A 19,153-nucleotide genomic window follows, 5' to 3' on the forward strand; every position below is an offset into this window, starting at 1 on the left:
ACAGGTTTACCACAGTCACCATTTTAGTTTTGTGTGCTAGCATGCTAACATAACATAAACTATATTGTAATTGTATTGGACAAATTGAAATTTCAACTTGAAGAATACATTCATATATACAGTACATACATTGGGAATGATGAATGTATGTACCAAAGTTTGTCAGTCAGGCTTCTTGCTGTTGGCTCTAAAGGAAAAGTCAGGGGATCAAGTTAATTGGATTTATTCTCTAGTAAAAATTTATCTCTGTACAAAATTTCATGGTAGTCTAATAGTCGTCTTAAGTGAATTCAGACATAAATTGTTTGGGAAGTTTGGAAGTTACATGAAGCAGTAGGCTTCCATGTGAAATGTGGTGCTAAGCTTAAACAACATTAATATTGGGACTGACAGTATAAAAAATCTGGCTTGTTGTCAAACTGCTGCTGGTACTGAGAATAAATCTTTAAATGGCTTTCATGCCAGCCGGAGGAGCTTGTCTCACACTGAGAGCAAAGACTTGCGTGTTTCCCAAACCAACATATAAACATAAAGTTATACTAGAACTATGTGGGAAGAAACTCAGTAAAAGTAAACACACAGCATGCAACCAGGCACTTTCATACACAGATGACCAATTACAGGCAACAGTGTATTAGTGGGTGGTGAACAAACTGTCCAAAAACATGAAGAAATTCAGCCAGCCAGCCTGTGCGCACTGTGGTGATGGAAGCCAAGGGATCTGGTTAGTTTTTTCCTGTGAACACACAACCACACCAGACTTTTTTTCACTTTATGCTGCCTACATTCCTACTGAAGTGTCTGAAGAGCCATGTTTCATTTCTTCATGAAATGATACCAAAGTATAAGGATAATCTGATAACGCTGACATACAGTATGGAAACCATGCACAAGCCAGGTTAAATAATCTGGATAATCTGTGGCCTCTGTTCAACAATCACTTTACTTACTCATATACTTCATCCATCCATCTGTCCATACCACTATGCCAAGGCTCTAGATGTCCTGACCACTCCTCAGCCACCCATAATGCTCTCCCTGGTCTACTGTCAATTCCAGATGTTGCTCCAGAGGCGTTTACACCCATTACAGCTGCTCAGCGTTGGGTAACAGCCTCCCCAGAGGCGCCAAACCTTGAGACAAGGCTCATATGCATTAATTTAGCCATTAAGGATTTAACTTAGTTAGCTCTTAAAGATGAAGGCAGCAGCTGTGTAGTCGCAGTGGGAGGAAGCCGCCACTGAATCCAACGTAATTATGCAAGCTCAATTTAAAAGCAAAGGAGTCTTGTGTGCACTGTTTGTACTCATGGGCGACCAGGCAGTGTTAGTCAAGATGGTTTTAAACGGAGATAATTAGGAAGCCCAAAACATATGGGTAGTTTAAATAATGTATTGTTTGCTTCTTTGTGAGTTTCTTTGGGATATTGTAAACCAAATCAACCAGACTTTCTAAATAATGTGGGAGATGCAGAGGTACAAAAACACTGCAACAACCATCCTAAAACAAGAATTTGCTTCAGCAGCCAGCGGAAGAGCTTTTCTTAGACAAAGTCATGTCAAGACAATTCATCATCACGCTTTGTCGTCTTGTTCTTTCAAACAAACTAAATCTCACCACAGTGGATTTTTAACAAAATGTTCCTCCTGGTATCCATTCCTCATGTAGAGTTAAAAATGTTAAATGGCTCCCTTAGGTTATTCTTCACTGAAATGCTGCAACAGAAGAATTAAACTGTCGACATTTCCCTAAAATATGTGTAATATGTTTAACGTAAGATTGGATATTACATCCTTAAGGCTTTGCAACCCTCTAATGCCTCTTACACTGGGTAATAATTTTTGATAATATTGGAGTACTATTGATGTTTTGGCTGCAGGGTGTCCATTTTTGAAGTCTCTAAGTGTGCATATAATCCTTTTATTCTACAATTTGCAGCCAAAACATTCCTATTTTGAAAATAAAATGAAATTCCAACCCAGCCTTTTTCCCTTAAAAAGATATAAAATCTACAAATACATTATCTCTATCAGGGTGGGTCTGTTATTACTGCTTGTAGGCGAACTATCTCTGAATATATCAAAACAAACTATGTTCAGATTTATTTGAACTTTAATACATAGGTTTAATGTGTCATCCCATGTGTACCACTAAAACGTAATCGGCCTTAAATATATTTAATAAATTTTTCACAATATTAGCTCGCTGTCATTAAATCAATGGTGGCACACTGTATGTAAATGAACTGTTAGCTGGAGGTGAATCAACACCAAAAGCAGGAAAGTGACTAAAAATACTTGGGAGCAACAGCATCATCAGGTCCATCAGGTTCCTCACATAAAAGCACAATCAAACTCATCAGACAACAATCAGATGTTTATTTTTTTGTCTTGGTGCACAAGAAGAAGAACTTCCTGTCTGTGTCTTCAGCTTAAAATAATGGTAGAAAATGTGCTTCAATGGTTACAGAACTTACTTGACTCTGTCTGCAATCACTTGAATTGTGTTGCAACAGGGTTTAAAGAAGTAATGTGTTACTCCTGGCTATAACAGTTCCAAAAAAAAAACCTTCCAAACTTGGATAACTGTAATGCTAATGTTCATTTGTCTATATTATACAAGTAACTTTGAATTGCTGAAACGTGAGAGCTCTATGAACCTAAAATAAAAGGGCTTGGTTGTGATTTGAATGGAATGAAGGGATCAAAAGAATGCCAAAATAAATATTCACACTTTGTCAGTTTTGTCTGCAAGACAAAAAGCAAACAAACATTTTTGAAATGCTTGTTTTCTGAATCAGTAAGGGCTATACTAACTTAGTTTATAATAAAAATAAATCTGGAATCAAGTAACAGGCACATTTTTAGAACCTAATTGTCTGTTCTTTTTGGTTCATTTCTTTATAAACATGAACCCTGATTCCAAAAAAAGTTAGGACAAAAAGGATTTGCAAATCATTGCTTTCTGTTTCTGTTCTGTTTAATTGATATTTTGCACAGTGTCCCAACATTTTTTAAATATTGAGATAGGACCTAAAAGCTTAAAAAATAAACTCTGAACTCTTTTCTTCCTGTTGACCAGCTGCAGATCAGAGCAGAACGTGATGTGACTGGTACCAGCTCTCACTTCATGCTCTTGATGCTTTTGTAACTCTCTATCACCACAAAGGGTGTTACAGGAAAGTGTTAGCTAGTTTGTTAGCATGCTAATTTCAGTAGATCTGCAACACAACACACAGATGTATTTCACATCACGTCTTAAACGTTGCTTTTTTAAGGGATGTTTGATGCATTAAAAAATTTAAATTGCATTATGGGACACTAAAACCTTTTTTCTGCTTTGGTGCATAAGAAATCTTTATTTTTTAATATTGTCAATTGTAAAAAAAAAAAAAAAAGACGTGTTACTCTTTACATATTGCCTTAAATGAATGTATTTCATTACACTGCTACTACCAGGAAGCCAAATCTTTATATACCGTAGGTGCCATGAGAATCTTAGGTTCCTTGTCTCCTTCTCTACACACAAATTTAATCAAAACTACAAGCTTCCCACAAGCATACACCCCAAGGTCTACTGATCTTTATGACTGGACAATTTGGTTGCATTGCTCCTTTTGAGGTTTCTACATGGTGTTTTAAGAGTGATTTAGTAATTTTATATATACATTTCAGTAATGTTCTACCACACTTTGTCTTCTTTTTGTACAGAATGGTAATCCACAGAACCCTTACTGCAGTGGTATCGAGGGGGTGATGGAGGCCTATTACCAGAGCCTCAAATCTGTGCGTCTCTACGGACCCACCCACTTCTCCCCTGTTATTAACCATGTGGCCAGGTAGGTCCACTATAATCACAGCCAGGAACCTGGAACATGTAGGCAGACACACAAAACAAATGTCATGGAGTACAATGGCACCACGAAATCTACAGTTCCGCAGAAGAAACTCCTGTAAGATCAATTGGCTTTGGTGAATTTCCAGTCGTGTGTGTGTGGGCTGCTGTATGGCAATCTGTGTAGCAAAGGGAGGAGATTAAAATAAATGTGCTAATAGCTCCATCACCTACGAGAATTCAATACTCGCTATGGTGGTTTGGACACATGCAACAACCACGAAGAGTCTTTTAGAAGATAGCCAGTCTGCACGATGGCTGACAGGTGCAGGAGACAGCCCTTAAGGAAATCAGAAAAACTGAAAATCCCCATGCACAGGAGAAAAAACTGTGCTGTGAATAACAGTAGATGTCACACCTCCCTACACAGTAAATGACTCCCTATAGGCACAAGCAGGAAATAAAAAAACAAAACCAAGTAAAAAAATTTATTGGAGCAACAAATTATAAATGCAAAAAGCTACTCTTCCACAGCTTTAAATATTTAAATCAGACAAAAAAAACACTAACAGCAGATACTACCACAAACTGTCAGCAGCACTTGCCTAATTTACACAAATAAGCCCTGATAAAAGTAATGTAGTCTTTTATAGCTCAGCATAGACCTCCACCTGATGTTCCCTATTGTCAGATCTCGTCTCACGATCCTCAAGACTGACTGTAACAAGCACTTTTCCCACCTTTCATCATTGGCTTTCAAATCCCACGGTTCTCTCTCTCTCTCTCTCTCTCTCTCTCTCTCTCTCTTTCTCTCTCTCTCTCCGTCCACCCACTCGGCCTGAGAATAGCTGCATTGTTCAGAGCATCTGACTAAAAACCCAGGAAGACAAGGCTAAAAAAAAAAAAAAAATGACACCAAGTCACATCAGATTCCTAATTGTCTGACTGTTTGTGCGTATGACTGTTGTTTAACATATATACTCTCAACATATAACATAACATTTCACCCTGGTTATATAACAGAAAACCGCTACAAGAGCTAAAAGATTAAAGATAGACCTGACTCCAAGGTGTATTAGTGCTCAGTAAGTCTATTTAAAGCATAAACCATACTATCTCCAATAATAAATTGTTTCTGCATAATAATAAAGCTTTTGTGTTCCCATTTTAACTATGTAATGCTGTAATTTTAGCCAGCTCTCATTTCTTAAGTTTATTTATATAGCCCAGTATTACAAATGACATATTTACAGTACAGAAACACAAAGGAAAACTGTTCATTGGTAGAAAAATGGGAGAAATGTCAGGAAGAGCAACAGAGGAGGGATCCTTCTCCCAGCAGGGATAGACCATGTCATGTGTACGCAATAGACCAACATAGTAAAAATATAAAAAGGTTTTCTTCTAAAAGACTTCTTCTAAATTTTGATCACAGATTTGTTAAAATTTGTGTTAGTGAGCATTTTGTCTTTGTCAAGAAAATCCATCCACCTATCAGGTGTGACATGGACTGGTCCCAATAAAAGGACACTCTAAAATGTGCCGTGTTATCTCGGAGAAAAGACATTTATTAGACAGTGAACTAATACTATGTCACATAGAGCTACAGATACCAATTTGTTTTCCCGATGAGGGCAAAGTCATGATCTGCCCTGCTCTTACTCTGATTGGCATATCCTGATATTCCAACAAAGGCAATGAGTTCTAGCCAGAGTGAGGCGGAGTAAGAGAGAAAAAAACCAAAGAGATAAACATACAAGAAGAATATGGATCTGGGAGGATATCAAGCAGATAGGACCTGAGCCACATGAATCCAGACTCCAGACCTACACACAAGAGGCTGTTTTTATACCAGAACCTCAATCAGTTTAATTGAATGAGGTTAAAAATCTTTTGACAGATATTGGATGAGACGTTCTTGTAAAGTTCTTCAGTGAAAACACAGTGATTGTTGACATAAAACATTAAAAAAAGTATAATTATGTACTAAATGTTTCATAAACCAACAAACTTTCTCAATCAATAACTACATTTGTGATGATGTGCATTATCCTGGCACAGCACTCATGTTTACACTTTAATTAGGCCATTTGTACTCAATAAAATAAGATTGTTTTTACTGACCACTGAGGGGTAATAGCCTGTTATTGGATATTATGTAATAAGGTAATTGCAACAGAGACAAATGCACAGGGATGCATGCAGGGCCAGTCCAGAGTTCTTTTTATACTTGTAAAGTTGCTGGACTGCATGCTGGAGTCCTTCACTTGCATCTTTTTATTAGATGTTCCCTGAATGTCTTTAAACTCCAAATAACTATTGATAGAGAGATGTTAGCAGAAAGGAATGCCTTTATTTTTGCTCATGCGACCTTTGAACCCCCCGTCTCTTTCCTTGCCAGGTATGCGTCAGCAGTGACAGACGGCTCACAGTACTTCATCCTGCTCATCATCTCAGACGGTGTGATTACAGACATGGCGCAGACCAAGGAGTCCATAGTCAATGTACAGTACCAGATTTAAACTGTGTCTATGTACTGTGTGTTTTATTGTAAAGACTGAAGGCATTTTCAGTAAACATACAACGGGCCAACAAAGACACGTGTACAGCAGAAGTTCATGTACTGTGTGCTCATGTTCATTCAGTTAATATACTGTAAATCATGTGAGGACCCCGGGAGGTCCAGCTATGATTAAGCCACTAATGAAGATCCTAATGAACCAACAATAAGAGAGGGAGAATATGAAAAGCAGTTCAGCTGCTGTCTTTGTCTTTTAGGGATTCTCTCTCTCTCTCTCTCTCTCTCTCTCTCTCTCTCTCTCTCTCACTCATCTCATATTCACTAATGAGGGAAGGTGGGGGTGAGTTGGCAGGCTACCTCCCCCCTCCACATCCCAGTCCTTGTAATCAGGGTTGATGTGTGTTTTTCATACGTTTGGATCTGTGGTGTTGTGCGCTCTCTGCTCTGCATCACCCATCCTCTCCTCCCACGCGCCCTGTGTGATGTAATGTTATTGTAAAGTAAGATTTGAGAGTAATTATTTACTCGCCCACGGAGGATCCATGGTTCTCATATCTCAAGCAATTTGGGTGTCGGTCTAATAACCACAGGAAGTTATGAAACACAGGAAAACCTTCATTCATCATTCATAACTCAAACTGTACTTTGTTGTCCCACTCGGCTAAGATTTAATAAACAATATTGCGATGCAGGGCAGCATTTTAGCTGCAGCTCGGGGCAGAGGAAGATGTAAATGGATTCATTTTTAAGCTGTCAAGCTTTGGGAGATTTAGACAAAGTTGTAGATGCATGAAATTAGAAAGCTCCAGAACTGGTCCGGACGAGAGGCTTTGTGAAACTGGCTGCAGAGGGCAGATGGGTTTGGATGAACCCTGTCTGTCTTAACAATACCATTGAATTTTGCAATTGAGCTTCCTTTCTACGGACTGTTAGCTTACAGTTAGTAATTCACAGGGGTGTTTCGCTGACAGCCTGCAGTGTTTAAGATAGCAAAATGGTGAAAAGACCAAACGTTGCTTCTTCCCCCGCCTTTGATGTGCCTCTTCTGTCTCCTTCCACTCTTTACAGGCCGCCTCTCTGCCCATGTCAATTATAATAGTTGGGGTTGGACCAGCGGAATTTGATGGTAAGCAGGGTGAAGATCACATGTGTGTGTGTGCATGCTTGTGTGTGTTTGTGTAGGTGTGCGCAAGTGTTTATTTGCATGCACTAATCCTTCGGCTTCATTCTTTTTCCTATCTCGCCTCCCACATGGTTCAACCCTTCCTTGTGCAGCTCGTCTTTTCTTCACTCCTCCATTCTCCTTAATCCGCCTCCCCCTCCCACCTCCTCCCTTTCTCCTCCACTGTATCTGAGGTTAAGTGGATGTGAAAATTCTCATTTGTCAGACCAGAGGTGGTGCCTTTTTTTTTTCTTTTTCTTAAATAGACGGCCGTGGCACCATCTTTCTCACCTCTCTACCGTGTTGTCGTGTTTACAATACACGGTGCAGTCCTCTGTAAAAACAAACTAACTCGCGATGAGTGAATTAGCCTGCCAAGTTGACAGGGTTCACCAGTTATCACGCTCATGAAGTCAGTGTGCACAGTTGCATGATGTCACCATGGCTGCACATGGCTGGCTTTGCTCACATATATTCTAGCATGTTTCCCCCATGTGCACACTTGTGTGTAACCTAACAGCCCGATGGCTTCATGCTCAGCGACGCAAATTCTGTGTACTCATGCCACGTTTGGCATTACCAATGTAAGCTGCTGGCACGCTAATGGCTTTGGTAGATTAAAAACACACAAACGGCTTGTTGTGTTTGCTCGGCATAGCTTTGACATGGCAGTTCGAGTCTCCTGACAGGCTGTGACTGATGTGCTTCCCTCCTCAGAAATGATCGAGCTGGACGGGGACGAGGAGAGGATCTCATCCCAAGGACGATATGCAGAGAGGGACATTGTTCAGGTGCGGACATGGTTGACTGGCTGTGAGACTATTCGCTCAGCAGAATGTCCTCAGAGAAATGTGGGATTTGTGATTAATGGGAAAAGGTCATGGTGCTTGACCCTCTGCTGTGCTCTTGTTCTCAGTCTGCCATTTTTCAGTCTCCTTCCCACTGTCGCCCTCCTCTAAACTATATTCACCTTTTCCTCTGTGTCCTTTTCATTCTGCACTTCTCTTTCACTTTCTCGTACTCGATATTTTATCTAACGTCTCTTCTCTCCTTGTTTCCTTTTATGTCTCCTGCTTTACTGTCCTTCTTATTACCTTTCCTCTCCATTGCTCTTCTTGAATACTCTTCTTATTTTCTCATATCCTCTCCCCTCTTTTCCCTTTCCTCTTCTTGTGTCATCTTCTCCTGTTCCCGATCCTCTTGTTTCCTCATTTCCGCTGCTTCTTGCTCCTTTCCTCTTTTTGTGTCCTATCCACTCACTGTCAATGTTTCTTTTAATCGCCTCTCTTTTTTTCTTATCTTCTCTCCTCTCCTCACCTCTCATGTCCTTGTTTCCTTTCCTCTTTATGTCTTCATTGTTTTGTCTTCTCCTAAACTACTCTCCTCATTTCCTCTCCTTGTTTCCCCTCCTTTCTTCTCTTCTCCTTGTGTTTTCTCCTTTCCTCTCCTCTCATCCTCTTGTTTCCTTTTCTCCCTACAGTTTGTTCCTTTCAGAGACTACATTGACCGGCGAGGAAACCACATCCTCAGCATGGCTCGCCTGGCGAAGGAAGTGCTTGCTGAAATTCCAGACCAGTTCCTGTCCTACATGAGGACCCGGGGGATCAAACCAGGCCCATTGCCACCACCTTACACCCCCTGTCCACCACCGGCAATCCACCCCCTCCTCACCAGACGGGTAAGCCGAATCTAAAGGCAGTGGCCTCGCTCCAACGCCGGCCAGCCGACTCTACTGGCCTCTCCTCTCCTCTCTCTGCTTCTTCTTCCTACTCTTCACTGGAAGCTTTTGAGCACATGGCGAACATCGCCTGCTCTCTCATGTTACACTCTCGAGCCATGAGCGTGACGTGGATGACCCCGAGTGGGACACTTTTTCCCTCAGTGGATGAAGGTGGAGGTTTTAGCGGGTCGTGGTGGGGGTCTGAGCTCACCAGGAAGAGTGAACAGGACAGAAACTGACCACTTGCGACTTTCAGTCTGAAAGGGTCCAAACTGACGAGGCCCTTTTTTAAAACACTGTTCATCTGTTTGTTATTTCTCTTTCCACTTCCTCTTTCTCTCACTAAATCATGTCTCTTGATATATAAATGTTTACAAAATTGCAAGGACTGGAGTGGAGATTTTTTTTTTTTTTTTTTGTCAGGAGGAAATTTATACCGATCAATGTGAAAACCTTTCAGATTCCTATTTTTCGGCTGCAGAAACTGGAGGTTGTGACTTTGTACAAAAATGTTTAGGCCCTGGTGCCACATTCTTCATTACAGTGTTTGTTTTTTTAAATAAATGAAGCATGTGCTAGTTTAAAAGAAGCATGCACTGTTGTCTTGCACTCAGGGCTTTGTCCCTCCCACACAAAACAAAACCCCCAGCTCCTCACCACCACCACTGCCATGTCCCATTAAGAGCAAACCCGTCACCTGAAATCTTCCCACGCTCCTCCACCTTCTGCTCCGTCCACCTGCCTTGACTCAAAAGGGACGCCGTGCTCCCTGGGAGTCTGGTTACATGAAATGCAGCAGGGACTTGAACCAGCCTTACTCGTTTGTCAGATAACATTCACAGGCACCGTGTCCACCGTGTCCACCGTGGGTTCTGGAAATGTGAATCTCCAAGCCCAGAAGTCAAAAACACACATCTCACTACCGAACCTGACTGTGTGTTACATTTCTTTATTTTCATGGAATAACATTGTATTTGAGAAGCATTTTTTTGTTTGTTTCGTTTTATGTCTCTCTACCTCTCACTTTGTTCCAAAAGTGTTGGCGTGTCAGTGATTTTTGGTAAGTCTGTAGAGTTCACAGTTACCTTTCTCACTAAAAAGTGAAGTGAAATATTTGCCAAACTGTAGGTTCAGAATTATAGCACTTTGGTAGCTATCAGATCAGGTGACTCACACGTTTGTGTTAGCAACACACTGTGAATATGTGCACAGAAAACAGTTAACTGGTAGTGCAAAATGCAAAGATGCTTTTTTTTTAAGCCGCTGCCATGCCACATGGATCTGGACCATAGAGACTGAGCACAAGTTTTGTGCACAGTGTTGTCCAACAGCGTTGTAGGAAAAGCTGAAGCCAGTAATTATCAGTAGCCCCTAAGGTTTAGTATTATGTAGCTCATAAATAAGGATTAAAGGACCAGTCAGCAGAAAAAACAATGTTTTCAGTATGAACCACTCCACACTTGTAGGCTTCAAAAGCTCGGAATACTTTCAGCTTCGATTCTCAACATTTACTGTACAACGGATTCCAGTGGCAACTTCCCAGTTTCCACGTTGGCTAACCTCCTTTTTCTAGTGATTCAAATTGGATAAAAACCAGCAAGCCTATCAGGCTGGGATTAAGAATGGGGTTGTCATTTGTCCTGTGGCAGAGCCTAAAAAATTATGACAGGAAGACAGAAAAATTACCTCATTTTTGTGTCTTCTACAGGGATGAAATCGACAAAAGCAGTACAGGTTGTTCCAAGTTGACTTTCAGTATATTAATATGATGAATATTTAAAGATTAAAGGCCCTGAAAACCTATTTTTTTAAATCAGCCTCTTAATATGAACAACTAGAAGAAAGCCAATTTGGACTTGAACAGCTTTGGTTATTTCACCAATTTGTTTAACAGCATTTTAAATCGTAATGAGAGTTTTGTGGTTGTTTATTTTTCCAGCACTGTCAATCAAACCCACACAGTTGTGAGTTTTTGTGTTAAACTGAATAATGAATTGAAAAGAAAACAGCAATGTGTTCTAATTATCGGCCCAGTGTCATGAAGAAAAAAATAAAATCAAAACTTTTTAAGCTATTCTGCAGTGTAACCTACTATTTTCACCAAAATTTACCTAAACACAGCATCTGTTTGGTGCTAGCATGGTTAGCTAGGCATGTGGTCACCACTGGAATCCAGTGTAAGTGCTGTAAATCCTAGCTGCTGTCCAAGCTACAAACCTTCCATAGCCTACAGGTGGAGAGTATTTTAATCTTCAAAACTTTGTCTTTTGGGGGGGGTATTCCTTTTAAAGTGGAAAATTCTCAACACTCAGAACAGGTAATTGCACTTGTCACTTTTAGCCAAGCTTCAGGGTGAAACTTAAATGCAGCCCTGCTGTTTTTGCCCAGTAATGTGTACATGAAAACTTTACAGTGTGACTTCAAGCAAAGCACAAACTACAAGCTACAGCCACCGTATCTACAGGCCCCTTTTAACTTGTGTAAATGTGTGAAGAACATTTCTCTCTCTCTGTGTACTACAAGCTGTAGATCCTATTCGTACTTAGGGCCCTATTCAGTCAAGAAATCAATCTAACAGAAGGTTTACAACATTTTTCTAAACTCAAAATCATCATATACTTCTTGGCTGATGAACGTCTACTTATAACTGCTTGTTAAACATTTTCTTAGACATTTATACACTGTACAAATTTTGCCTTTTTTGTGTATTGGTGAATATACTGTCTGTGTAATGCTGCTTCTCTATTACTGCTGATATAACTATTACATTTTATACTGAGGCCTGTAATCATATTTAAATCATGACTAACAGGCCTTATTCATGTTTATACATAAGTTATTCATATTTAAATCATGAACGACAGGCCTGTATTTTTTTATAAGTGAATGGTTAGTTAATAATGTATATTTCATGTGTGCAAGATGTTTAATAGTAGACCTGCTGACCAAGTTCAATCCGTAGCAACATTTTTCTGCCAAAATCGACATATTGTTTAGTGTAGCATCTCGTAGTTGGCTGAGACTTATTCAAACAAAGCTGGTTATTCACTTTGACTGAATAGGGTCCCTCAGTGTGAGACAGGTCGGTCTGATAGATTTTGTACTCTTCTGTATCGCAGTTTCATTGCCAGGACCCCGTACAACAGCGTGGATGTCAAATTGCACAATGTAGCACTGGTATCATGTCTGGTATTGTACTCAAACAACACCAGACTAAACCAGATCAGACCAGATCAGGCAGGAACAGTCTTTTGTATATGTATATATACTCTGTATATACTATATGTATGATTTCTGGAGAGTTAGCTTGCAGTGAACTGCCGGGACTCAGTGACTCTCCTCCCGAAACACAAGGCAGGGCCTTTCATTTATTTATCACGACAAGATGTCAACTTCATCTCACACCCACACTCTCATATATGCTGTACATCCAGTACATGTATTTGTATATGAAACATGCATGGCACTTACATAACAAGGCGTTGAGGGTTGAGTGAAGATTAAGGGTTTCGTGCTTGTTTTCTCAGAGAAACGGTGCTTTCAGAGACTTGACGTTCATCACAGTATCAGCATTTTTAAAAGTTGTATTTCTCAACCCTTTTTCCCTCTGTGACCACATTTTAAGGTCCCGGATGTAAAGCTGTTACTTTATTTTGAATAGCATATATAATGTTCAGATTCAACAGTTTAGAGGCAACTCCAGATGGATTATATAGAATCTAAAAAGAGTCTGTGTCAAGGCTGTTCACCCCCTAATACCTTATATTGTTATTTTTACTAATAGTAATAATAAATGTTCAGAACATTTAAAAGTTCATGAAAAAATAGTGGAAGTTCTCGAAAATAAAGATGAAAGATCATTCAAAAACTGAACTTTTGAACTGACTTGGCTACAATGGTCCCTCGTTTATCGCGGGGGATACGTTCTAAAAACAACCCGCAATAAACAAAATCTGCGAAGTAATCAGCTTTATTTTTTACGATTATTATACATGTTTTAAGGCCGTAAAACCCCTAACCACACACTTTTATACACTTTTCTCAGACAGGCATTAACATTTTCTCACATTTCTCTCTTATTTAAACTCTCAAAGTTCAAACTTTCGCAGATTTAACAAAAATAAGTACAATACTGTATTAGTAAATTAAACCAAAGATCAAGACCTGTTTTCAAGCCCAAGCATTTTTAACAAATTTAATTTTAATGATCATTCTACGAGGTTTGACACATAAGAAATTATTACCAGTAACTCACACGTATTTCACAGTTCCTCTGACGGTGCCGAACACAATGCGCGTTCATACTGTACAGTACGCTATAAAAAATAGCATGCAAAATTACACAAAAAAAATCTGCGAAACAGCGAGGCTGCGAAAGGTGAACCGCGTTATAGTGAGGGACAACTGTACATCCATAATAGTATGCTAAAAGACTCAAAGCTAACAAAGCTAACAAATGTTTACAGCAGTTAAAGACTGATGTAGCAGAAAAAAAAATTGACCTTGTAGGGCTAGTTAATGCCCTATACACTATAGGTATGATGAAAGAAAGATGTTGGATCAGACTGTTCATTGGCTCTAACATAATCCTGTTTTAGCTGCTTAGCTTACATACAGATCACTTATTTTAACAGATCAGGCCTCTTCCTAAAGGCTAACAATGCGGTTTGCAGGCGTGTTGGACTTTTAACTTCTTCTAAGAGTAACTTGTAACTAAAGCCCGACCTATACATTGATTGGCTAATATTGCAGATATATCGTATTGGCGTGAATACTTTCTGATTTATGATACACATGTTAAAGTCATTCTTTAAGAAAGCTTTTTGCTTAAGAGCTATATTAGGATTTTTCCCTCCTAAAATCAGCATTAGCCTCAAAATTCCCATATTGGCCGGGCTCTGCTTGTAATCTCAACATCTAATCTATTTAATGATGTACTTGTTGACCATATAAGTATTTCTCACTTCTACCACTTCTGTAAGTTGTAGCTCAGATATAAACACAACATTTAAATCTTTCTTACAGTTTTGCTTTGTCTTGTTTTTGGGTTTGAAAAAGGTAAAAAAAATAATAATAATAAACTACAGCCACTCAGTCTACTTCAACATGTGCAGAAATTAGCTTTGGCACACCTTTACAGGCCTGATGTACATAGTTATAGTTAGCTTCTAAGCTATGATGGGACAATCGCTGCTCGAGTGTGATTTAACAAACGGCATATCATTAAAGCTACTTCGTACAAGTACTGTACGTGACCATATTATTATTCTATGAGGCTCAGCATAGATGTGGCAGCGTGCAGATCTTTTCTTTGGCACGCATGTGTTTGCCTTGAGGAAGAGGAATGAATGCTGTTTGCATAGGATCCTAGTGGAGTTGGAAGTCTTAACATATACCAATGTGTTTGCCACGTGCAGCTACAATGTGTGAAATCACTGTTCCTCTGAGGCTGTGTCAGTGCAGGAGTGACAATCAAAAGCATTTTATTGTGCAGATGATGACTACCAGGCTGAACAAACCCTGTGCTACCAGTGGACAGACAAGCTTTATCAAGCAGGCCTACACCTCAGCTGCTCATCGTTGCATCCATGTCACTCTGCCAAGGCAGTTTTATGTCAGCATGCCAGGCCATATGAACACCCACGTAATCTTCACACATACAACATGAAAGTTGTTTACTGTACCTTATAATATTAACAAAGTGGTTTAATTGAATGCTCGTGATGAATATTCTGTTAATGTTTTTTTATAGCATGCATTGAGTTTGCATGTATAGATCGGAAATGCACCAGTGGGTATAAAACAAATTGTAATATGACATCTTTATGTGTTATTTCAGAGTATTTCAGATTTCAGAACGTTTTTGCCTTAAAATTCTCACTGATCAATCTTGGAATTGTGCAATGCCTTCAGACAGATTCTTTTGAAGACGGATTATTGTTCTCTGGTTTGTTTTTCTTCTTTTCCTTGGTATGCTTATGCACAGCCACTCATCAGACTCATTTCTGCATTGTTCTCTCAGACCCAGTGGTTGAAGTGATGTGAATAAGAGGGAGAATGATCTGAACAGAGAAAAACTGGGCTGTCTCGCTCTCAGCAAAAGGACAGAGTCGTTCAGTTTGGAATAAACCTCTTTAGTTTCAAACATGCAATGTTTAAAGCTAGTACAGTTCTGTATTTTATCATAAGCCCAAACTATTCATCTATTCATTCATTCATCCTAGTTTTATTTTTAATTAGCCCTTATTGTGGATCTCAGAAGAGTGATTGATGGCTTCTGCATAATGCTTGTGATGACACTAAAAGACCGATCAAAAATGATTTGTCCACTGATACATAAGATCTACATAAAATCATTTACTAAGTTTAGTGATATTGCAAGACAGCACAGGTTTTACTGTTCAAAGACACTACACACTGATTTAAAATGACTATTTCTGTAAGAATTGAAGTCTTTAAATAAAAATTCATAGCAAACCTTTTGTTGTTTGTGGTATGTCCCAGACTGCTCAGACCACTTCACTGGAAAACAAAAAACTGAACTGAAATTCATCAAAAATATCTTCAAAGCTTTTTATTAAAATATCCATCATGTTATACTGTATCATTAACATGTTCATCTGTATGGTGGGCTGTTGTAAAACATTTTCTCAAGACGCTCTCCATGTTGATAGGCACCTGTCCTGGTTGATGATGCCAATAGAATCTGTTCAAACAGAGCCAGCACACTGGAATAGATGTACTTCACACCATTACACCTTTTAAGTGTGGATCTCAAGATCTAATACGTTATAACGAGGTGACAGGCTGTCTTATTCCAAATGTGGCTGAGGAATGCAGCATTTTGGGGACAAAATCAGTGTCTTAATATTTTAAAATTTATAGTGGGCTCTCAGCAAATGCCATTAAAAGACCAAAATAAAGCATCTTTAGTCCATCTCTCGATACATATACTGTTTTACCTCCCTGCCTGGGGCCGATTGGTTTCCTTTCTTTCCTTTCCCAACTTATAAAATCAGGAAATGTCACATAACGATCATTAGTCACTGATATTGAATACATAATGATGAAAAAAGCTATTCCAGGACATGAATAATCAAAGTGAGCCACAAACGTCACTGTTTTTTCATGTTAGCAGTCTAAAGCTGAGGTTCATCACAGTTACATATGAGTAAACTCACACCCTGTGGCATTTACCCTATATAACCACAATGACCACTTCTCCTTCGCTCTCAAAGGTCTGAGTAGATCAGGTGTGCACCCCAGGCAGTTCAACACACTACATACACAATCATGGAGGAAAAGTGTGTAAAAGCTGTTTTCTGTAATACTTAGAATACAGATTTCAGGTTTTTAAAAGAGAAATCACCTTTCCAAACTGCAGATCCTGAATTGGAATCCTGAAATTTTGTATTTTCATTCATCTTAGTCTTCAGTGCAAAGCCCATTCAGACCAGACGGGCACAAAAACAACTCTGCTAGGTGAAACATTGTTTAATTACCTCTGCCTGCTGGAGGCAGTGACAGCATGCAGGGAAATAAACAGGCTCCAGTTTTAAAGTGTTTCTTGACTGTTGGTGAAAACTTTGTATCTCTAAAATATCTATGTTTCGGAAACTAATAAAAACGGGTCCGTAGGGTTTTGAAAGGTGTTTGAGTTCATGAAGTTTCCACATGACACCAGCAGTTAGATGTTGGTGGAAGTGAGAGGTTCCTCACTCACATTAAGCCATCTGGAGTTTCTGGTTGAAGGACTCCTTAAAGCCCTTTTTACTTTTTACATTATATGACACTGACGTTCATTGTACGATCACATTTTATGGAATCTCTGCTTCATTATTTAGCACCGTGCGGAGTGTCAAGAGAGTCAAAAACGCGAGTACACAGCTTTTATAGAACAGAAATAACAGAACATCATGGTGCCATCTGCTTCACAGTGCAGCAAATCAGATCTTCGAGTTTATAATCCATATAAAGAAACGTGATGCATAAAGCCATCACATATTCATCTTTGTGTGCTATATTTCATTTATTTATTATTTATTTTGTGCTGTGCTAATCTGACCGCCCATTAAGAGATACAGAGGCGATGTTGTGCATGTGTGACTGCAGTAGCCTCCCGTCTGTAAAAATACACAGTTCAATGTTTGTCTATTAAATTTGAGGCATTTCAGCTTTATTATGTGGCACAGATGTTTTCAGAATAGCAACAAAACAATCGGCTGATGCTTTTGGGAAGTGATCTGACATGCTTAGCATGTGGGCTGCTTTGTAACAAGTGACAGTGTGCTAATTACAGCCAGTAGACTTTTCTCTCTCTTCCTCATGCCAGTCCTGTCCAAGATTTTAATGAGCACTCATTGCCATCTATCTGCTCTGTATGTTTATCTGCATATGACTTTTAACTTCATGTTGAGTTATTACATTTTAATGGTTGCCTCCCACTTGAAGCTATAATCAGAAGCTTTAATTGGCACTCTAAGCCCCCCCCCTCACTGCACACGCACACATGCACAAAAAGCATGGTAGGTTAATGTTATATCACAAAATCAAAGAACATAGCGCAGCGAGAGGACATCTGCTGATAGAGAGGCCAAAACTACATTCACATCACTTAGTGATGTAATAAAAATAATGATTACTTTTACCTTTCATAAAAATATGTTTATGTATATGGCATGATTAAAAAAAAAAAGAAAAACCCTACAAAACCACTGAACTTAGCTTTGTATTTTTCATTTTGTATTTGCTGGTTTATTTAACAGGGACGGTGCACATTAATAAAACATTTCTGTAAATGTGCCAGAGTTAACCAACAAGCTCTTTTTCATCTGGAGTCCCTGGACAGATGTTACAAAGTCACTTTGAAAATAGAAAATACAATTGAAATCACATATAAACATGCAGAAAAATAGTAATTAAAAAAAGAAAATGTAAAAAAGGCCATCGCACAATAAAAGAAATAATGTGTATTGGAGTTTGGCAGCCAGAATGAATAAAAAATAAATGCTTGTTGTTGTTTGTTTGTGCAAAACAGATCAATCAATATTACTATTATTTTTTTACATAGCTCCATCAGACCCATTTCATCTTATCACATAGAAAAATTGACTTTTTAAGGCGCGCCTCTGGGGGAATCACACATCCTAGCTTTTCTCACTACAGGGACCACCTGCATTGAGCACTGAGACTCTAAAGCAATAAAGCAGACTTGAACAAGCTCAGCATGAGTCTAATATCACTTGAGCCGATACAGGGAGCTACTCGAATCTCCAGGCTGCCGTTTCCGCCAGTTTTATTTCCCTCGCTCCCCCTTATAAGCTCATCAACTATAAGATACCTGCATGCCAAAATAGGTGGTGATGAGTAATGGAATAAGGAATAGTGTGTAAAATTTTGATGACATGCACCCTAAAAAAAGCCTGCAGCCAGCACACAAACATACAGCAACCCTGCAGAGAAGGCAGCATCTGTCCACTCGACTCAGAAAGTACAGGTATAGAAACACTGTGGCAAGTACAAGGCATAGTCTTACAATGAATATGAAACATCTCCTGTGCTATACTTAGAAGTGGAGAGGGTAGTGTTGCTAAATATAACCAGATCATTTTGTGCCAACCATTCTATTTTTACTCAAGCTGAGGCCTTCCTGTATTGCTGTGGCCTTTTTTTTTTCTTCTTTTTTTTTTTAGATTATTACGTAATAAACAAATCGTAAAGCATGATGCAGATGACGAGAGAAATCTGAGACCCAGAATTAAGACTCCATCAACCAATCAAGACTGACAAGTGTGTTATGATAAAAAGGATACGAGGCAGATTTAAAATGTTTTAATGGGGAGGGGGTTTGTAGAGATTTCTGTGAAGCAGTGTGACTGTTTTTTTTTTTGCAAAAACAAGATTAATGTGTGCTGGA

At 39.1% G+C, this 19,153-nt stretch overlaps 1 protein-coding gene across 3 annotated transcripts in view; it reads left to right on the forward strand.

The window, feature by feature from the left end:
- LOC104925118 (copine-8) overlaps positions 1–13,199 on the forward strand; it is a 70,204-nt gene extending 57,005 nt beyond the window's left edge. For all 3 annotated transcript variants that reach the window (XM_027283762.1, XM_027283763.1, XM_019262378.2), the window contains 5 exons: positions 3,711–3,838; positions 6,236–6,338; positions 7,424–7,481; positions 8,235–8,308; positions 8,998–13,199. In XM_027283762.1, coding sequence (XP_027139563.1) covers positions 3,711–3,838; positions 6,236–6,338; positions 7,424–7,481; positions 8,235–8,308; positions 8,998–9,210 — 576 coding nt within the window. In that variant the 3' untranslated portion in view covers positions 9,211–13,199. The remainder of the gene's footprint in view (positions 1–3,710; positions 3,839–6,235; positions 6,339–7,423; positions 7,482–8,234; positions 8,309–8,997) is intronic.
- The last annotated feature ends 5,954 nt before the right edge of the window (positions 13,200–19,153 follow it).

Source organism: Larimichthys crocea, chromosome X (genome assembly GCF_000972845.2).
Source record: "Larimichthys crocea isolate SSNF chromosome X, L_crocea_2.0, whole genome shotgun sequence".
In the NCBI taxonomy this organism is placed as follows: Eukaryota; Metazoa; Chordata; class Actinopteri; family Sciaenidae; genus Larimichthys; species Larimichthys crocea.